Here is an 18645-nt window from a genome sequence, read left to right as displayed (position 1 = left end):
TATGTCTCAACTCATAAAATAAGTAGTTTTCTTAAATAATTTACTTTTTAACATCAATTTCAATACATATTATTTTAGGTAAATATAAAAATATGATAGAAGTGGTATAAAGTTACCCCAAATATATAAAATAGGTTTAATATTGTGGAGTGCTGCCTAATATATTATCAAACAAAATAACATGACTTGTACAGGACAAATATTGGATATCATTAATCAGAGTTCATTTAATTCCTATGTCACACAAAATGAATGAAATTAAGATTTTACGCAATTTGAAAAGTTAATTATCGAAGTCATACAAATAAAACTAATGTAGTTTGTATAATACACAAATACAACTTTGTCAAATTCCCGAGATGTGAACCTCCTCCTGTAATAGTCTGCCTACAACTGATACACTCAACACTACAATGTTACATTTAAATCACAATAGTGTGTCTTTACCTGCAACTGTAGGCACAAGCCCCAGAGCTGGAGGTGCTGGGGCGTACATTGGTGGGGGGAGGAAGACACCCCTCAGAGTGGGGTGGGGGATGGGGGCCACAGCTAGTGAGAATCAAGAAAAACCCTCTGCTCAGAGATCTGTTCAATGAATACTCGTTTTACAAAATTTCTAATATGTGATAAGAGCACACTCATACTTGTCATTACTCAAGATATTCTCTGGATGTTAGTTGTAACATTTCTTTGCATACTGCAGCAGTAATTGCAATTTTATATTGAAAAACTTATGCACATTTATAAGACTGCATAATTATGAGGATAATACAGTGAATCCTGTTCAAGACGGAAGTGACATGATCCTAATTTTTTTTTTCCGTTGTGGACAGGTTTCCGTGTTATTCAGGTGTGAAGTTAAAATGGAATATTTTATCATTTGCATAAATTAAAAACAAAATGGCATAGCACAAATTGTAGGAATTACAAAATATTCCACTTAACACTACTGACATTAAATCAGCTTCCTGACACTTATTTAATTGGTGAATGATCTTGATGAAAATCTCATTTCCTGTATAAATTGTATCGTAACTCACTCATTAAACACTGTAAAGTTTATTAATTACACTAAATTTAATATCTAATACTACATATAATACTGTACTATATATCACAGCACATTATTTAATTTGACTAGGAGCCTAGAAGACTTGAATTCTGGATTATTTAATTTCTTTGCCAGTTCAATGGTTTTCTTTGCAGAATAGGTCCAGAAATTTGCATGATCTATGAAAGGGCAAGAACAATCCACTCCCACAACAGTTCATTTATTTCTATGTAACCAGTTGTTTTCTCTTTCCTTCTATATCACCATTATTGACCACAAGCCACTCACTCATGATACGGCCTTTATTTTTTAAAGTGTAAAGTTACATCTGAGTTTTCCATTCATAAATTTTAACATTATTTTCCATACTCTTCGTTTCTCATTTTCCTCGATAACTTTTACTTCATCAATTAATGATAGTGCAACATTTTTACGCAACTTTTTTTTTATCACGAAATCACTAATACACTTGCGTTCTACCCAGCTACGACAGCATACAGGAGTGAAGCATTGAACATCTTTGAAGGGACTCGTCTGCCTAGTCAATAGGGTTATAAAAGTTATGACCATCAGGCCAACACACCCTCGCACCCTAAAAAATGTTACAAAGAAAACATGTTTTTATTTTAGTGACCTACTAGTATTTCCTACATTCCTTGAAAGCACATACTGTTTCAAAATACAGTTTACATTAAAGTAGTGTGTCTAAAATATTATTTCTGTTTTGAACAGTAGCAGACAGTTTCCGTTTCCGCGTTGGACAGTTTCCGTTTCCACGTTGGACAGTGTCAGTTTTATTCAGGAAAAATTACACATAACACATAATACATATCAATTTCGCTGGGACCAATAAATTGTTCCGAAATAGACAAGATTCCGGATTATTCAGATTCCGATTTGAACAGGTTTCACTGTATTGCAAACAGTTCATATTATTTATCTAGTTTCGAACAATTTTTTTTTGCAAATGGTGATAAATAAGTTAATTGCACAGCTGAATCCCCACAATAAAAATGAAAACTGAAGACAATTACGTGCCAGCATTCAACATAACCTATGCAAAGAAACAAGATGAAATTTATTATCCTAAATGTATATGAAATGTTCAATTTAAAATCAGCTTGAACTGCTTTACTGATCTTGTATCAAGTTTGTAACTTCATAGAAAAGCATTAAGAAAAATCAGGAATTATCGTAATGTATATTAAAATGAAATGGTTATCCAATCCAGCTCTGCCATCACTCAAAACAAATAGACATAAGACTACAAAATTATGTTCCATCCAATTCTACACAGATACATCATTTCAGAAGTTACAGTATTACATTCAAATCGTACAATATGATTTATTAATATTATAAATGTACCACATCAATTCATGTTAGCATTTCATGTCCACTAATAAATCTTTGTCTGAACATGCCATTAACTTGAAATCTCAATTCTTCATATTATCAGCTATTCTCCATCTTCATTAATTTAATTTAAGATTCTACTTTTACTGTTCAAAAACTTTTCCTAGCTGTTCTCATTTAATCACTCATTACATATCACATAAATAATTAATTATTCATAACAGAGCTTACACAGAGATGTGTTGCTATTGAAATAAAACCATGGAAGGAAAGGAAAATTTTAAAATGGAAACAATTCATCCCAAAGTAAGATAGGCCTGTTCTTCCAAGGAGTTATGTTTTTACGAAGTACATTTTATGAAATGCACTTTGTTGCTGTTAACACAGACCGAAAAATATTAAGCTACGGTATGTAAAGAATTTCACTTCCCTGTAATAGCATTAGAAAAAAATTGCTGGAATTTCTTTTGCATTATGAAGAAACACAAGTTGAACCAGAATAATTCCTAATTACTTGCAGACAATTAACGTAACAGATTTAGGCCCATTCCACACATATATAGCGACTGTCCAAATGGCACCATTTACACGGTTAAAGGATGAAGATTATACGAAAGCTTTCACATGCAGTAATCCGTGGAAGCCTGTTGCAATAAAGAAAGTAGAACCATAAACTGAATCAGCAATGGTGAATGGTGCTTCTATGTATTCGTAAGCTTGCAGAGCGGTAAAATAAATACCTAATACAACTGTAATAATTCATAATTAAACCGTTTTAAATAAGTGTATAATCACCATGATGTCGCTGTGCCTACCACTACAAATTTGGCGACAGCCATCCTCTTAACAGCACAACATGTGGTAGTGGAGGGAAATAGTTGAATGGCTTCCTTCATACATGCCATGTCTATTACCCGGTTTCTCAATTTATCTACCAACATTGTGCATTATATTCAGTGAACTAAGGAACAAAAAAATTTTCTTGTCATACCTCCAGAGTGTAAATAGATGATTCTTATGGAAATTCATGTGCTGATTCCGAAAATGCCTTTCAATTTTTCCTGTCCGGCTTAATTCATAAGATATCCAAGAAAAATAAAATAAAACTATGCAATTCTGAACACAGAAATATAATCACTGTACTGACTAACAATAAATAAGCCAGGGGCGATTTCTCAGGGCATGCTATGCTTGCTGCGCAAGTCCAATATTTTCGTAGAATGTGTATTTCTCAAAATGGCGTTACATACATTAAAATTTATTTTGATTTTTGGAATACTGTAAAGGCATAATACCATCCGCAGGTTGCACACCGCAAGTATCGCAACGCTTGCTTGTTTCTCGGAGCTATAGGAAAGACGTAGAAACAACGAGAATATGATGCGCGCGAGTGCCTTCCTCCTTCGTCCGTCCTAGACGCACATGCTTCTGTTATGTGTTGTTTGAAGCTCTGGTCCGAGAGCTACACTAACGACTATTTAACGTTACACAGACCAGTATTGACAGCGGGAATGTGCTGTGATTTGCGAGTGCAATGTAATTGTATGAGCGGAATGCGTGTGTTAGCTGCTGCATGTATTATTAATTCTTAAACATTAATTTGAAGTATTGCAATGAGTTCGGAATTGTGTGTCATTGGAACATTATTAAATCCATTTTCCCGAAGGACTATTCAAGAGAAGACAGACATTATAGAGAATATGTGCGCTTGTTCAGTGCAGGTCAATACAACAATGTGCATTGGTTGGCAGGGTCGAAAAAACTAAATAAACTGTTTTGTTGGCCATGTTTGTTATATTATATCGAACTTCTACATCTGATAAGCGAATATGATCCATGACTCATAATGATTTCATAATTATAAAATAAATTATTTATGTGGGTCTGATTATTTTTATTAATTATGAATTATTATATCCTCTCATCTTCCCATATGAATAAAAGAGCAAGCCTAACTTTCGTGACTAGCATTCGCCCCTGAATCTTGCTTCAAAAAAACAATAAAACTAGACTAATTCATCAAATCAAATGTCTTAACGAAAGTTTCATCCAGAAAAATATTTTAAAAGAGGCAATAACATTAGTTTATTTATATTTTAAGTTAATACTTCTTTCCAATACAAAACAATTCTTCTGGTCTGATGTTCCCATCCCAGGCAAGGGACATTCGGTAGTAAGGTTCTACCTGTCTTGAACATGACACACACAAAATACGTTTAGGGATTGGAGAACCCACCACATACAAACATTATTAAATGTAATACATAATTTAAACTCTGTAAGTTATCACGATTTTTAATATTCATTCTACAAAATGTAAATAGCAAAGTCTTAGTATTTACTGTACATGATATTAATTTTACCATAACCAGGAATCGAATATAAATACAGCAGAACCTCTATTATATGTGATAATGAAGGGGATGGACTGAACGGTTAATCGAAAAAATCGGATAATCCATACCATAAAATGTTTATAAATTAAGTGCATAATACACAATTTCGTATTTTCCTTTGTAGTCTTGTATTTAATGTGCTATGAACTGGGAGTTCATTAAAAGTTTGGTTGTCAACGATGGTTTCTTAAGGACCAAGGGTTGATGATTGTGTGCGGAAAGATAGAAATACTTTAAGTCTCATGTTGTAGATTTACAAACACTTCATCCTTGTTTTTTTTCCTTCATTTTTTGTTAAATCACACACAGTTGTATTTTTTGTTAAATCACACACAGTTGTAACGCCAATATCCTACTCTGAAGCATTAACCACAGTTTCTTCTTTCCCAAACCTCTCAATTACTTATAATATTTTTCGATAATTAACACAACTGCCTATTATTAATCGGTTCAGAAGCTTTAATCATCCAGTCTGCTGTCGGAAAATCTGAAAGTTAGAATTTATAAAACAGTTATATTACCGGTTGTTATTACCGGTTGTTCTCTATGGTTGTGAAACTTGGATTCTCACTTTGAGAGAGGAACAGAGGTTAAAGGTGTTTGAGAATAAGGTGCTTAGGAAAATATTTGGGGCTAAGAGGGATGAAGTTACAGGAGAATGGAGAAAGTTACACAACACAGAACTGCACGCATTGTATTCTTCACCTGACATAATTAGGAACATTAAATCCAGACGTTTGAGATGGACAGGGCATGTAGCACGTATGGGCGAATCCAGAAATGCATAAAGAGTGTTAGTTGGGAGGCTGGAGGGAAAAGAACCTTTGAGGAGGCCGAGACGTAGATTAATTTTTTTTTATTTTAGTAGGTTATTTTACGACACTTTATCAACATCTAAAGTTATTTAGCGTCTGAATGAGATGAAGGTGATAATGCCAGCGAAATGAGTCCGGGGTCCAGCATCGAAAGTTACCCAGCATTTGCTCATATTGGGTTGAGGGAAAACTCCAGAAAAAACCTCAACCAGTAACTTGCCTCGACCGGGAATCGAACCCGGGCCACCTGGTTTCGTAGCCAGACGCGCTAACCGTTACTCCACAGGTGTGGACCCGAAACGTAGGTGGGAAAATAATATTAAAATGGATTTGAGAGAGGTGGGATATCATGTAGAGACTGGATTAATCTTGCTCAGGATAGGGAGCAATGGCGGGCTTATGTGAGGGCGGCAATGAACCTTCGGGTTCCTTAAAAGCCAGTAAGTAAGTAAGTGGAAAACAATCTGCATAGAATTTACTAAAGGTTATTATTTTTTTGGTCCTACAGAATGTATCTGTTATGGTAACAATTAATATTAGATGAGAATTGTTACCATAACAGATATATTCTGTAGGACCAAAAAAATAATAATCTTTAGTAAATTCTTCTAGCAACAGTGCATATTTCTGTACACATTACTGTGGAATCCCAGCCATCAAGTCACTCAACAGAGTGCATTCCTTGTATAATGGCAGTTGACTTAATAAAATGCCAACATACATGCCCAACTTGAGGTCAGGCCACAAAGGGAAAAACACTGGAGGAGGGGAGTTCGATCCCGTGCTGTGGATTGGACTTCGGCATAGCTCAATGGTGAGAGTGTTTGGTACGTAGAACCAAGGACCTGGTTTGATCCCTGGTGCCGGAGCGAATTTTTCTTCTCTAATATTAATCTGCATAGAATACAGTATGGCCACTGGAATAGTAAGGATAAGGACTGAATTGTACACAGTTTGTGGAAATTCTTGGAGTAATTTCTTTTGAAGCAAGTAGGATTATTATTTTACAAGTTACAGACGTGGACAAATTATTAGCAAAATTGAAGATTTTATTATATATTTTTACAAAATGTTTCTTCAATTTAGACTACAGTTGACATTTTTGTATATTTCCAAATTATTAGCAAAATTGAAAATTTTTATTGTATACTTTTCAAAATTTAACTCCTCAATGTGGACTACATTTGATTTTTTTGCATATTTACAAATTATTAGTAAACCTGAAGGTTTTTATTATATATTTTTACAAAATTCGATTCTTCAATTTGGACTACAGTTGACATTTTGGATATTTCCAAATTATTAGCAAAACTGAAGATTTTTGTTTTATATTTTTACAAAATTTGACTCTTCAATGCAGTTGACATGTTTGCTAATTTACAAATTATTAGCAAAATTGAAGATTTTTATTATATATTTTTACAAAACTTGACTCTTCAATTTAAACTACAGTTGACATTTTTGCATATTTCTGTCTACTGTAATGATGGAAATATCCAAAATTGTCAACTGTAGTCTAAATTGAAAAGTCAAATTTTGTAAACAGACTTAGCATAAAAATCGTCAATTTTGTTAATAATTTGTCCACGTCTGTACTATTTCTGCTGCTGACAGGGAAGCATTTCTGCTACATAGTTTGTTCTAAGAGTGAAGACTTGTAATAACTTTCTGTAGAAAAATTATGTAGAAACATAAGGTACAGGACTTCAGCAGCAAAAAAGAAAATAGGAGCTAGAAAAAGTCAGATAATCCAACAATCTGTTAATAGGGTAACAGATATTCAGGGTTTTACTGTAACCTAATGGGGTAATTTAAAGAACATATTCACTTCCTTCCTATGAAAATTGACAAAAAACAGCCATTAGTTTCCCTGAGGTAAGAATCGTGTTCCCTATTCATACGAGGGGGATCCAGGAAATAACGACTGTTTTGTTGTAATAATTAAAAAAATATATTTATTTGAAAAAACAAAGTCTGTTACATAACTGAAGCTTCCTTTACTTCTCTACATAATCACCACTTACATTTAAACATTTGTCGTATCTGTTCACTAGCTTTAGAATTCCCGTGTTACACTCCTCTGCCGCCAGTTCATTAAGCCAGGTGTTCATTGTCTTCTTCAACTCTTCATCACTTCCAAAACGCGTACCACCCAGAAAGTCTTTCAGCTTAGTGAAAAGGTGAAAATCGCTAGGAGCAAGGTCTGGACTACAGGGCGGATGATCAAAGATTTCCCAACCGAATTGATCCAGCAATTCTCGAGTTGAAGCAGCAGTGTGCGGGCGGGCGTTGTCGTGAAGAAGCACAACTCCTCTCGAAAGCGTTCCTCGCCTCTTGTTTTGGATGGCTTGCCGTAGTTTTCGTAAAGTCTCACAATAACAATTTGCATTGATCGTAGTGCCTTTTGGCATGAAATCCAGCAAAAGAACACCTTTGCGATCCCAAAAGACAGTAGCCATGACTTTTTGTGTTGAGAGAGTCTGTTTGAATTTTCTCGGTTTCTTGGGTAATGAGGGATGATGCCACTGACGTGATTGGCGCTTGGTCTCTGGGGTGTTGTGAGACACCCAGGTCTCATCACCAGGCACAATTTGATTAAGAAAGGCGTCTCCATCTGTGTGATATCGCATCAAGAATGTCAATGCTGAGGCCATTCCCCGAGTTTTGTGTTGGTCACTCAGTTGCCATGGAACCCATCGTGCACAGATTTTGTGGTAGCCAAGATGTTGCGACACAATTTCACCAAGCAAAGAACGAGAAATGTCAGGAAAGGCAATATGCAATTCGTCGAGTGATGTGCGCCTGTCTTGCAACATTCTGTCGTTCACTTTAGTCTTCAGGTCTTCTTTGATGAGTGATGGGCATCTGGGTCGAGTTTCATCGTGGACATTTGTTCGCCCATTGTTGAACATTTCGCACCATTTTCTCACATTTCTTTCATTCATTACAGTATCACCATACACTTCTTTCAATTGCCGGTAAATTTCTGCAGGTTTCCAATGTCGGGCATTCAAAAATCGAATCACACTCCTCACCTCACAGTCGGTGGGATTATCAATCACGTCGTTCATTTTGAAGTAACACAAAATGCACAATGGCGACTTGTTGCAACCAGTACTCACAACATTATGAGAACACATGTTAAGGAAGCCAGCTGACCTTCAAACAAGGAAGGGAAGTCAGCTGCGTGGCAGGTATACGCGAACGGTCGTTATTACCTGGATCCCCCTCGTATTTATATCACCCAATATGGCAAGTGTAAATGTGATAATCTTAGGATACGGATATGCCGAAGATGCCTCGCTGCTCACAGTCGCAGTTTATATCAAAGTAGAGTTTGACGTCTCAATCTAAAGTTGATGACTGATGAACATATCGGAGAGATTTATCCTTTCAGTATTCTGCGCTGACTCTCAGTGGGCTCAGGTATTTTTCTGGATCATCTATCAACTTTACTTATTTTTTTTTTGTGTAACTCTTGTATGATTATAGTTACTATTTAACTGGATAATACCCACGGCAGACCAATATTGATAGTCGATGTTACTCGCTGGCCACTAGTTACTGGGCCGTACCAAGCCGTGTCAAACAGAAGACAATCGAAATGGTGGTAGTAAAATTCGCGACTATATTCTTAAATAAATCATTCTATTAGTCAAGTGCAAGATTTATGCCGTACAACGACGATGTTTTGAATGCACTAAAAGAAAATGCATATGTAGTAAGATCTTAAAGTAGGTTATGACAACGAAATAAAGGGGAAAAAGGTGTGGTTCACGGAATATCATTTAAATAACGGAAAGTAAATTTCCGGTTAATGTTCACCAAAACATTAAGTACATAATTATGACCTTGTTGCAGTTTTATTTGTGGCCTAGACAAAATACCTAGCCTTTTACGAAAAAAAAGAAAAAGAAAAAGAAAAAAAAAAAAGCTTTGGGGGCCATGAAATTATTCACCGCTTTAATTATATTACCATCTATCAATATTACGAAACAAAAACTGTCATAAAGGCCATGACCGACTAGAAACATCGATACCGAAGAGATAAATCCATTTGGCCGTGATGAAACAAAAGAAAATGCGAGAGAAATTTTAGTTCGAGATAAAATGGACATACAATTTTGATGACCATACTGTTAGTAACTGGAGATCGCTTGTAAGATCTGTCTTAATCTTCTATGTAGAAATGTCGTCCAAGCAAATTTGTGGTCCAGGGAAAAATCATTGCAATAGATGAGAGTAACAGTGGTGCTATCTCTCAGTAATGTTCAGAACGAAGGAGGCAGAGAGAAAAAGTAACAAATTTCTCCTTCTAACAACACCACAGACCAAAATCATGTTCTTATGTTGGCAACATTGTGTATTTAGTTAAATTTGGTCATAACAGTGCCGTACCATGCTAATTCTCCAGTTTAGCGTAGTCTAGTGATAATGAAGACAGTGATTTCATGTGTTTATGCACTTTCAAATATACACCTCAACAAAAGTTTGTCATAAACTGTATTTTGACATTATTACATGCCTCATTTACCTAGGCACTTTATTCTTTGTGCTCTCAGGGCCCATATATTAGGGAGTGTTTACTACTGGCCAGTGCCGGATTTAGGCCTAGACAGCCTAAGCAGTTGCCTAGGGCGACAATTTCCAGGAGGGCACCATTTTCTGTCTCTCCACCTGAAGATGACTTTTAAATAAGTCGAAAATATTTGTGGAAATATAACTTTGCAATGTAATAAAACAGAAAATTAATTCTTTATCAATATAGATCAATAAGTCGATAAGATGTAGACAAACTACACAACTATAATTTAATACAACAGAACTGAGTTTGTCGAAGACAACACTGGATCATTGCAAAATGGAGTAATGTGATGTCTGCTGATGAGACCAGGATTGGTTTGAGAGCTGACTCAATTACTAGGTATGGAGAAACTCCGGACGAAACCAAAAATACAGACATGTTCAGGAAGATCATCTGTTTGATGGAGGAATTGTCATGTTCTTGGTGGGAATAATGTAATGGTGGATCCCTCGAAATCCCATCCATGTCATTTCGACTGGCGACCAATACATTCAAGAGATTCTACAAACATTTGCGACCCTATAGACTTGACACAGGCAACCACTTCATCCTAGCAGATGACAATGCAAGACCTCACCAAGCTGTCACAGAGGAGTGGGATTGTTTACCCCAAGAACTTGATGACGTCATTCAGAGCATACCTCACAGGATGGAACAACTCATCCATGTGCAGGAAAGACTACTCATTACTAAAGAGTAATAATAATCAGACAGGAATTTTCAAAATTTTTCTGTTAAGATGTAGGCTGAGAAGAGAGCAAGTTTTGTTTTATTTGTGTGTGTAATTAATCAAAATGTTCAATTGTTTCAGAGTCAATTACATTTATCCATGACCATAACGAAAAACATGCCTTTACTAAATACTTTTGCGTTTGTAAAGTAGGCTTTTATTCAACATTACTTTATTCCACTAGTGAGATAAAGACTTTACCTCACAGTTTGAACTTTATCTCACAGTTCATTAGTATTTTCCTAGTACCCGGTCACACACGTATACTTTTCCATTCAAGAAGTTAATATATTAGTCACTAGATGTCACTACCTCTACTTCTTTATTACCATTTCTTAAATATACATACACTCAATCTCCTTCTCTTTTCTCTATCTACTACGTCGTAATTTGTGCATTGCATCCATATCTAATATGTATTTTTTTTTTTAATTTTGCAATTATTTACCTTTTGGGATGTGTGGAGACTTGAACCTGCGAAGTTGGGTTTATAGGATTTTAAAACAACACGCGTTAGCCAACTGAGCTAAACAGACACGATGATAAATTATGCTTTAATATCCCTCTTAAGTTTACAGAAGTAAAATGAGAAATTATTTTAATCACATTCCCGTGAACACTTCTAAATAATCCATAAAACTTCAAAAAGACGAAAATACACATTTAAAATGAAAAAAATATATATTAAAATGATATAATTTGTTATTTATCCAATGCCTTAGATACCATTCTTCACTAATCATGGCCTCCTACATCATGACCTATCTAGTACACGTATCGATTTTAAAATCCATGCCATGATATGTGATTATATGAGGACTTATTTTCAACATATTTTCTTTTATAAAACAGAATTTTTCGTTATGGTCATGGATAAAATTACATATGGTACTTGTGAGCGTGATCTTTATTGCGCTCGTGTAATTTAAGCACGAGGCTGACGTCTCATGCTTAAATCTTTCCACTCCCGCAATAAAGATGCACTTACCTCACAAGTATCATAAATAACTATTATTTTGCCAAATAGCTATTGTAAAAACATCAAAAGGGTGACTATAAGAAGTCAATATAGTCAAATCTATGTTATTCCAAACTTTTGTTGAGGCGTGTAGTTCAAACCACCAGTGGATTGTTCACCCTATAGATGAAGGAAGGCAGGATTTGGGAGAATACCATAAGTTATTTAAGGAACTGAAACACAAGCAGATTCCATGCATACATGAGAATGTCTCTTGATAAATTCCAGTAAGCATATTTATGATCTTGTAGAATCAAAAATTAGTACAACTACCAATTCTAGCTGAAGAAAGACTAGTCGTGACCATAAGGTACAAAACTTGCATAAAATGCAAACATATGTAATTACTAGGGAACGGAATTTGGAGTAGTAAAAGCTAGTATTGGCATCTACACAGCCATTTGTTTACAACCTTTTATACCAAGTCCTCCCCTCCATGACATACTCGCAGATCTCTGCACGTCAACAACAGGTGAACGGGACAGTTGTCGCATAAGAACGTCAAATGCAGGTTTGCAGTTCAGAGTAATGAAGTGCAGGTACAATGCCGAAAGTGAAACCAATTAACAATACAAAATTGAAAGACTATATTTGTAAAAGCTCCAGATCGAGTATCAAAATTCAGGAAACAATTCCCGATGACGTGGCTGCGATTCAAATACGCCAGGAACTGCTAAATGATAGAACAATCTAAAAAGAAGTCATGGATATTAAGTCAATTTTTTTATATTTACCGGATGCCATTATTTGGTTAGAAAAGTCAGGAGTAGAACTAGTTGAGCAAATAAATATTATGAGGACTATTGTAAATAAACTGAGTCCAGTAGAATGTGAAGTAGGAAAACATGTTGGTGAAAAAATGAACATAGTTTGATTAAAATGATAGGTATAGTATTCTTAGTCGGATTTCAGATGTACTAACAAAGACGTGTCCCAATGACGTCATTCAACATGTAAATTTAATTGACGTATCTTGTTTCAAGTTCTCTCCAATTGTCTCTGTAGATGTAGAGCGGAGTTTTTCCATGTTAAAAAATTTCCTTCCTTGCAACAGAGCAAAGTTGTATTGTGAAAATTTGGAAATTATATTTACAATTTATTATAACAAGGCACAGCAGGAATAATTGTTTCATCAACAAAACACAGCATTAATTAAAAATGCCATTTCGTTTGGTTCTACATTTTGATCAACATTTAATGATACTGTAATAGGCTATGTTGTAAATATTGTATATATTGTAAATACTGTAGTATACGTTATATACATATTATCATATTTCATAATATTGTAAATAAAGGTTTTAATTTAACACACTCCTGACAGAAAAACATACTGTACATATTCAGAGGCGAGTTCCATACAGAAGACAACTGTCTATCAACCATCAATATTTCCACTGACACGCGAGGATGCAGAGATTGATATTTAATGATGTATATTTGTAATGTTGTTTACTGATGTCTTGTGCATTGCCAAGAAAAACACATGTCGTTCAAAATGAAATGCAGATTATGTATGTAGGCCACTATATGTCATTAAACTATAACAATTGTTTATTCTGAAATACGTTTATAGCACGTTGCGTGTAAGTTTGTATGAAGTGGACTGTACTCGTGCATGCTCTGTGACGCAGCTCGCTTGACAGTCAATGAGCTACGAATATCTATACTACGTTTCACCATTCTTTATAATACTCCAAATCCCTTTCCCTGGTAATTACATTTAAACACAAGCATTGGCAACAACAACACCAACAATTAAACATAATGTTGTAAACCAGAACATAATTCTATAAATGTACAGTTTTTTTTACAATGTTGTTTTAACACAGACTAAGGAAATACAGTTTCAGTAAGTTTGTAATACGTTCCTCAGAATGAGATTATTGTAATTCATGTTTTGTGTTGAATATTAATACTGCAATAATGTAGCCTCTATGTTTAAAGTATGAGATTCATGTTTCTAATAGTAGGTCTAGTTGCAGGAAGAAAACATTTAAGAAAACATAATTATGAACTGCACTTTTACGGGTAGTTTGCTTCAAGATACTGTTTGTTATAAACTAGTATACTAGTGCCAATCAAACATTGGGGGTTCATGATGATGGGATGATCCAGGATAACAGTCATTCCTATTTGGTTGAAGTGTAGTGGGTGAGGTCCTGTGCTGAGATGATTGCTGTTCATGAAAGACAAGTTCAAAGAGTGTTTGTTGCATTTTCATTCGAAAAATAAATTTGTCTTTTGGTGATAATTTCTTCACGTGAGGGAGAAGGGAATTAAAGAATCCTACATCCTCGTCGTTGCGGTTGCGAGATATTGAATTTTTTTTCAGTGCAAGCCTCTTTTTTCCCAAATCAAGTAGTTGTGTACCAATCTGGACTTGAGGAGTTAATTGTCTTTTATAGCTTCTTTCTGTCACAGTATATCCCGAACCTGAAGCAGTATGGAATGATGATGGTGATGAAGATGGTGGATCCATTGGTATTGCAGCACGATCGAGATCATGAGAAGGGCTTGTCAAGTCTTGTGTTGAATTTTCGTCATCACAATGGGTATAATTTTCTGAGTCGCCGTCAGCAGCGATAACTTCTGAAAAAGATGACGTCTCATCGTATAACTCTGTCAAATTACTAGACGATTCACGGGGGTGAACTGATCCAGAAGAAAGAACAACTTTTGAAAATAGGGCCACTAACTAACACTCTCCTAGGGTACAGCATCTCCTCATCAAGTCTCATTCTTTTTCAGTTGCTTAAGCCTCGTTCACACTTTTCAAGTAACTTGAAAGACGAACTTGAAAAATGTGAACTATGTTTCAAGTTGACTTGAAATCAATTAACGGCTTGAATTCAAGTTTCAAGTGAAGTTAGATCCCTTCCTACTTTTTACTTGACTTGAAAGGACACTTGAAAAGTGTGAAAGTCACTTGATAACTTGAATTCAAGGAGAAAAGAGCGGGAATTTAAATTAACAGCTGTTTTAAGAGCGTTAAATTAACAGCTGATTCTACTGGGAACGTAAAAATAATAGGAAACAGCAGTAAGTGAAATAATGACCAAATATTTGAGTTTCTGAAGTTGTATAAAATTCACGAAGGCCTGTGGATTATAGAAACTGCAAAGTTTCGTAAGAGAAATGTAAAGGAAGCTGCCAAGGAAGGAAAAGTTCATTGAAGCACTGAACAGCAGGGATTTTAACGAAGACACAGATGAGATAGCCTATGAAAAAGAATTAAAACCATTAAACTGTAGATAGAGAAGAAGTGAGGAAGATAAGAGGGATTAAGAAGAGAAGAGAAGAGCGCTGCCTGAAGGGATGACATTTATCGCCGAAACTGGCATGGTTCAATGTGGTTGATAGATTTTTTTTTGGGAACTTTAACAGCTTCAAGATAATCATTTTCAATTATGGTAAATCAGACTCGCTTATATTTTATTACATTTGCGATAAGAATTATTAAATCTGCTTGAAGACTTCACTTATTCTGCAAATCTAGTCTTTCAGGTGAAGCTCCCTGTAAAGCAGATTTGAATAATTTCTAGGGAAAAAATTGTTCCGGGGCCGGGTATCGATCCCGGGACCTCTGGTTCAACGTACCAGCGCTCTACCAACTGAGCTACCCGGGAACTCCACCCGACACCGTCTCAACTCTTCCCTTTATATCCACAAAACTTGCGTGGGCTGACAAAATGCCAGAGACCCACATCGAGTGCACACAAACTCTGTGTGACTTGGAATTGTGGTTTTCTGTTAACGTACACAGTGACGTATATATTATGCAAATCTAGTCTTTCAGGTGAAGCTCCCTGTACAGCAGATTTGAATAATTTCAAGGGAAAAATTGTTCCGGGGCTGGGTATCGATCCCGGGACCTCTGGTTGAACGTACCAGCGCTCTCCCAACTGAGCTACCCGGGAACTCCACCCGACATCGTCTCAACTCTTCCCTTTATATCCACATAACTTGCGTGGGCTGACGAAATGCCAGAGACCCACATCGAGTGCACACAAACTGTGTGTGACTTGGAATTGTGGTTTTCTGTTAACGTACACAGTGATGTATATATTATGCAAATCTAGTCTTTGAGATGAAGCTCCCTGTAAAGCAGATTTGAATAATTTCTAGGGAAAAATTGTTCCGGGGCCGGGTATCGATCCCAGGACCTCTGGTTCAACGTACCAGCGCTCTACCAACTGAGCTACCCGGGAACTCCACCCGACACCATCTCAACTCTTCCCTTTATATCCACACAACTCGCGTGGGCTGACGAAATGCCAGAGACCCACATCGAGTGCACACAAACTCTGTGTGACTTGGAATTGTGGTTTTCTGTCAACGTACACAGTGACGTATATATTATGGAAATCTAGTCTTTCAGGTGAAGCTCCCTGTAAAGCAGATTTGAATAATTTCTAGGGAAAAATTGTTCCGGGCCGGGTATCGATCCCGGGACCTCTGGTTGAACGTACCAGCACTCTCCCAACTGAGCTAACCAGGAACTCCACCCAACATCGTCTCAACTCTTCCCTTTATATCCACACAACTCACGTGGGCTGACGAAATGCCAGAGACCCACATCGAGTGCACACAAACTCTGTGTGACTTGGAATTGTAGTTTTCTGTTAACGTACACAGTGACGTATATATTATGCAAATCTAGTCTTTCAGGTGAAGCTCCCTGTAAAGCAGATTTTAATAATTTCTAGGAAAAAATTGTTCCGGGGCCGGGTATCGATCCCAGGACCTCTGGTTCAACGTACCAGCGCTCTACCAACTGAGCTACCCGGGAACTCCACCCGACACCATCTCAACTCTTCCCTTTATATCCACATAACTTGCGTGGGCTGACGAAATGCCAGAGACCCACATCGAGTGCACACAAACTGTGTGTGACTTGGAATTGTGGTTTTCTGTTAACGTACACAGTGACATATATATATTATGGAAATCTAGTCTTTCAGGTGAAGCTCCCTGTAAAGCAGATTTGAATAATTTCTAGGGAAAAATTGTTCCGGGGATCGATCCCAGGACCTCTGGTTGAACGTACCAGCGCTCTCCCAACTGAGCTACCCGGGAACTCCACCCGACACCGTCTCAACTCTTCCCGGCCCCAGAACAATTTTTCCCTAGAAATTATTCACTTATTCTATTTGTAATAGTCAATGGTCGTGTATTTCTCTTACTAATCTAATTCCTAACCCATACTGAACAACGCGTCTTCCATTTCTACAATATATTTATCATTTCCCTGGAATGGAGGCTTGCTACTACAGAAATTCCTAATTGCACAACATCCATCGACGCCATTTTATCCTACTTGAAAACAAAATAGCTTGAATATGTCTGAACTGCGACTTGAATTCAGGTTACTTTAAATCACGTGACTTCAAGTTATTTGAAAAGTGTGAACAAAGCTTTACCGAACTCCTGCCTAAGATTCTTCCAACACTGTCGTACCTCAGTTTCTGAAAATTAAATTTTAAATTTCTTTTCAATAATTTCATAAGTCTTTATGATGAAATTCAATATACTTTAATTTTTACAGATATTTCGCAACTCAATACAGTTTCAAAACCTTGGCCTTTTCATTTCGAATGAGAAGCTCTACAGTTGGAAAAGTTATGAAGCAAGTATGTACAGTTTTTTGGGAAACATTGCAACTTATTCATATGAAACAATCTACATCATCAGATTTATATAAAAAAAACACACACTCTCTCTCCCTCCCTCTCTCTTTCCTATAATACAATATGTCAATTTCATTATCATTTCTGCATAAAATTTATTACTTCAATAAGGTATTATGTAGAAAATTTGATTACAAAACATACCTGTTGCTTCTAATTTTGTTGCTATTTTCTTCCATTCCTTAGCCAAACATGTCGGTTGCGGTGCTGTTTATGTCTTTTATCCCATACAGGTGGAGTAAAAAGTAAAGTAAATCAATGGCACTACAGCCCTTAAGGGCCAAAACCGACCAGCCACTGCTGGCCTCACGTTCACATGCCGAAGCAGAGGTGGACGATCATCCAACCAGAATGGAGGTATCGTGTGGTTAGCATGATGATCTCGCCAGCCATTATAGCTAATTTGCGAAACCGGATTTTTGCTACCCATCGTAGCTCCCCAAGTGCATCACAATGCTGGGTGGGCACCGGTCCCATACACTGGCCGAAATTTCATGAGAAAATTTCTTCCCCCATGAGGACTCCAACCACCGCGCATTACGTAACACGAGCCCTAGCAGGATGTCTTAGACCACGACAATGCCATGGCAGTAGAATATGTTGTTGTTTTCTAATGCCAGGCGTTTGACAATAAAGTCATTTGACCTCTTGCACTCCAATATTTTTCAAAGATATCATCATGACCAGCCACTGAAGCACAGATTTTGAGGTGTTCCGAATCCATTTCTTGGCAGTACAATATTAAACACTAAATATTTAATTCGTCTTTCACAGTTTCAGGAACAAAGTAAAACTGTTATTATAAATCTCGGTAGTGAAATAGAAGCAAACAATCACACACTGCTCCTGCTCACAGATTGTCTTGATAGTATAATGAAGAATGCAGTAGAATGGCGGGAGATGCGACGTAAACAAACCAATCATGAGAAAGCGATGCCTTTCTTTTTACAGCGATGAAAACTAACTTCCTTGTAATTGTGCTGATTTCCATGTAAACCACGAGG

At 36.4% G+C, this 18645-nt stretch overlaps 1 protein-coding gene across 2 annotated transcripts in view; it reads right to left on the bottom strand.

Annotated features, from left to right (window-relative positions):
- Usp10 (ubiquitin specific protease 10) overlaps nt 1-18645 on the bottom strand; it is a 101466-nt gene that overhangs the window by 67855 nt on the left and 14966 nt on the right. The window contains exon 3 of one of the 2 annotated variants that reach the window (XM_069831953.1): nt 448-549. The exons of the other annotated variant lie outside the window; for it this stretch is intronic. Coding sequence (XP_069688054.1) covers nt 448-549 — 102 coding nt within the window. The remainder of the gene's footprint in view (nt 1-447; nt 550-18645) is intronic. 2 annotated transcript variants of the gene reach the window in all.

This window comes from Periplaneta americana, chromosome 7, assembly GCF_040183065.1.
Source record: "Periplaneta americana isolate PAMFEO1 chromosome 7, P.americana_PAMFEO1_priV1, whole genome shotgun sequence".
NCBI lineage: Eukaryota > Metazoa > Arthropoda > Insecta > Blattodea > Blattidae > Periplaneta > Periplaneta americana.
Note: the sequence above shows the minus strand (reverse complement) of the source record. Positions and strands in the feature narration are given on the sequence as shown.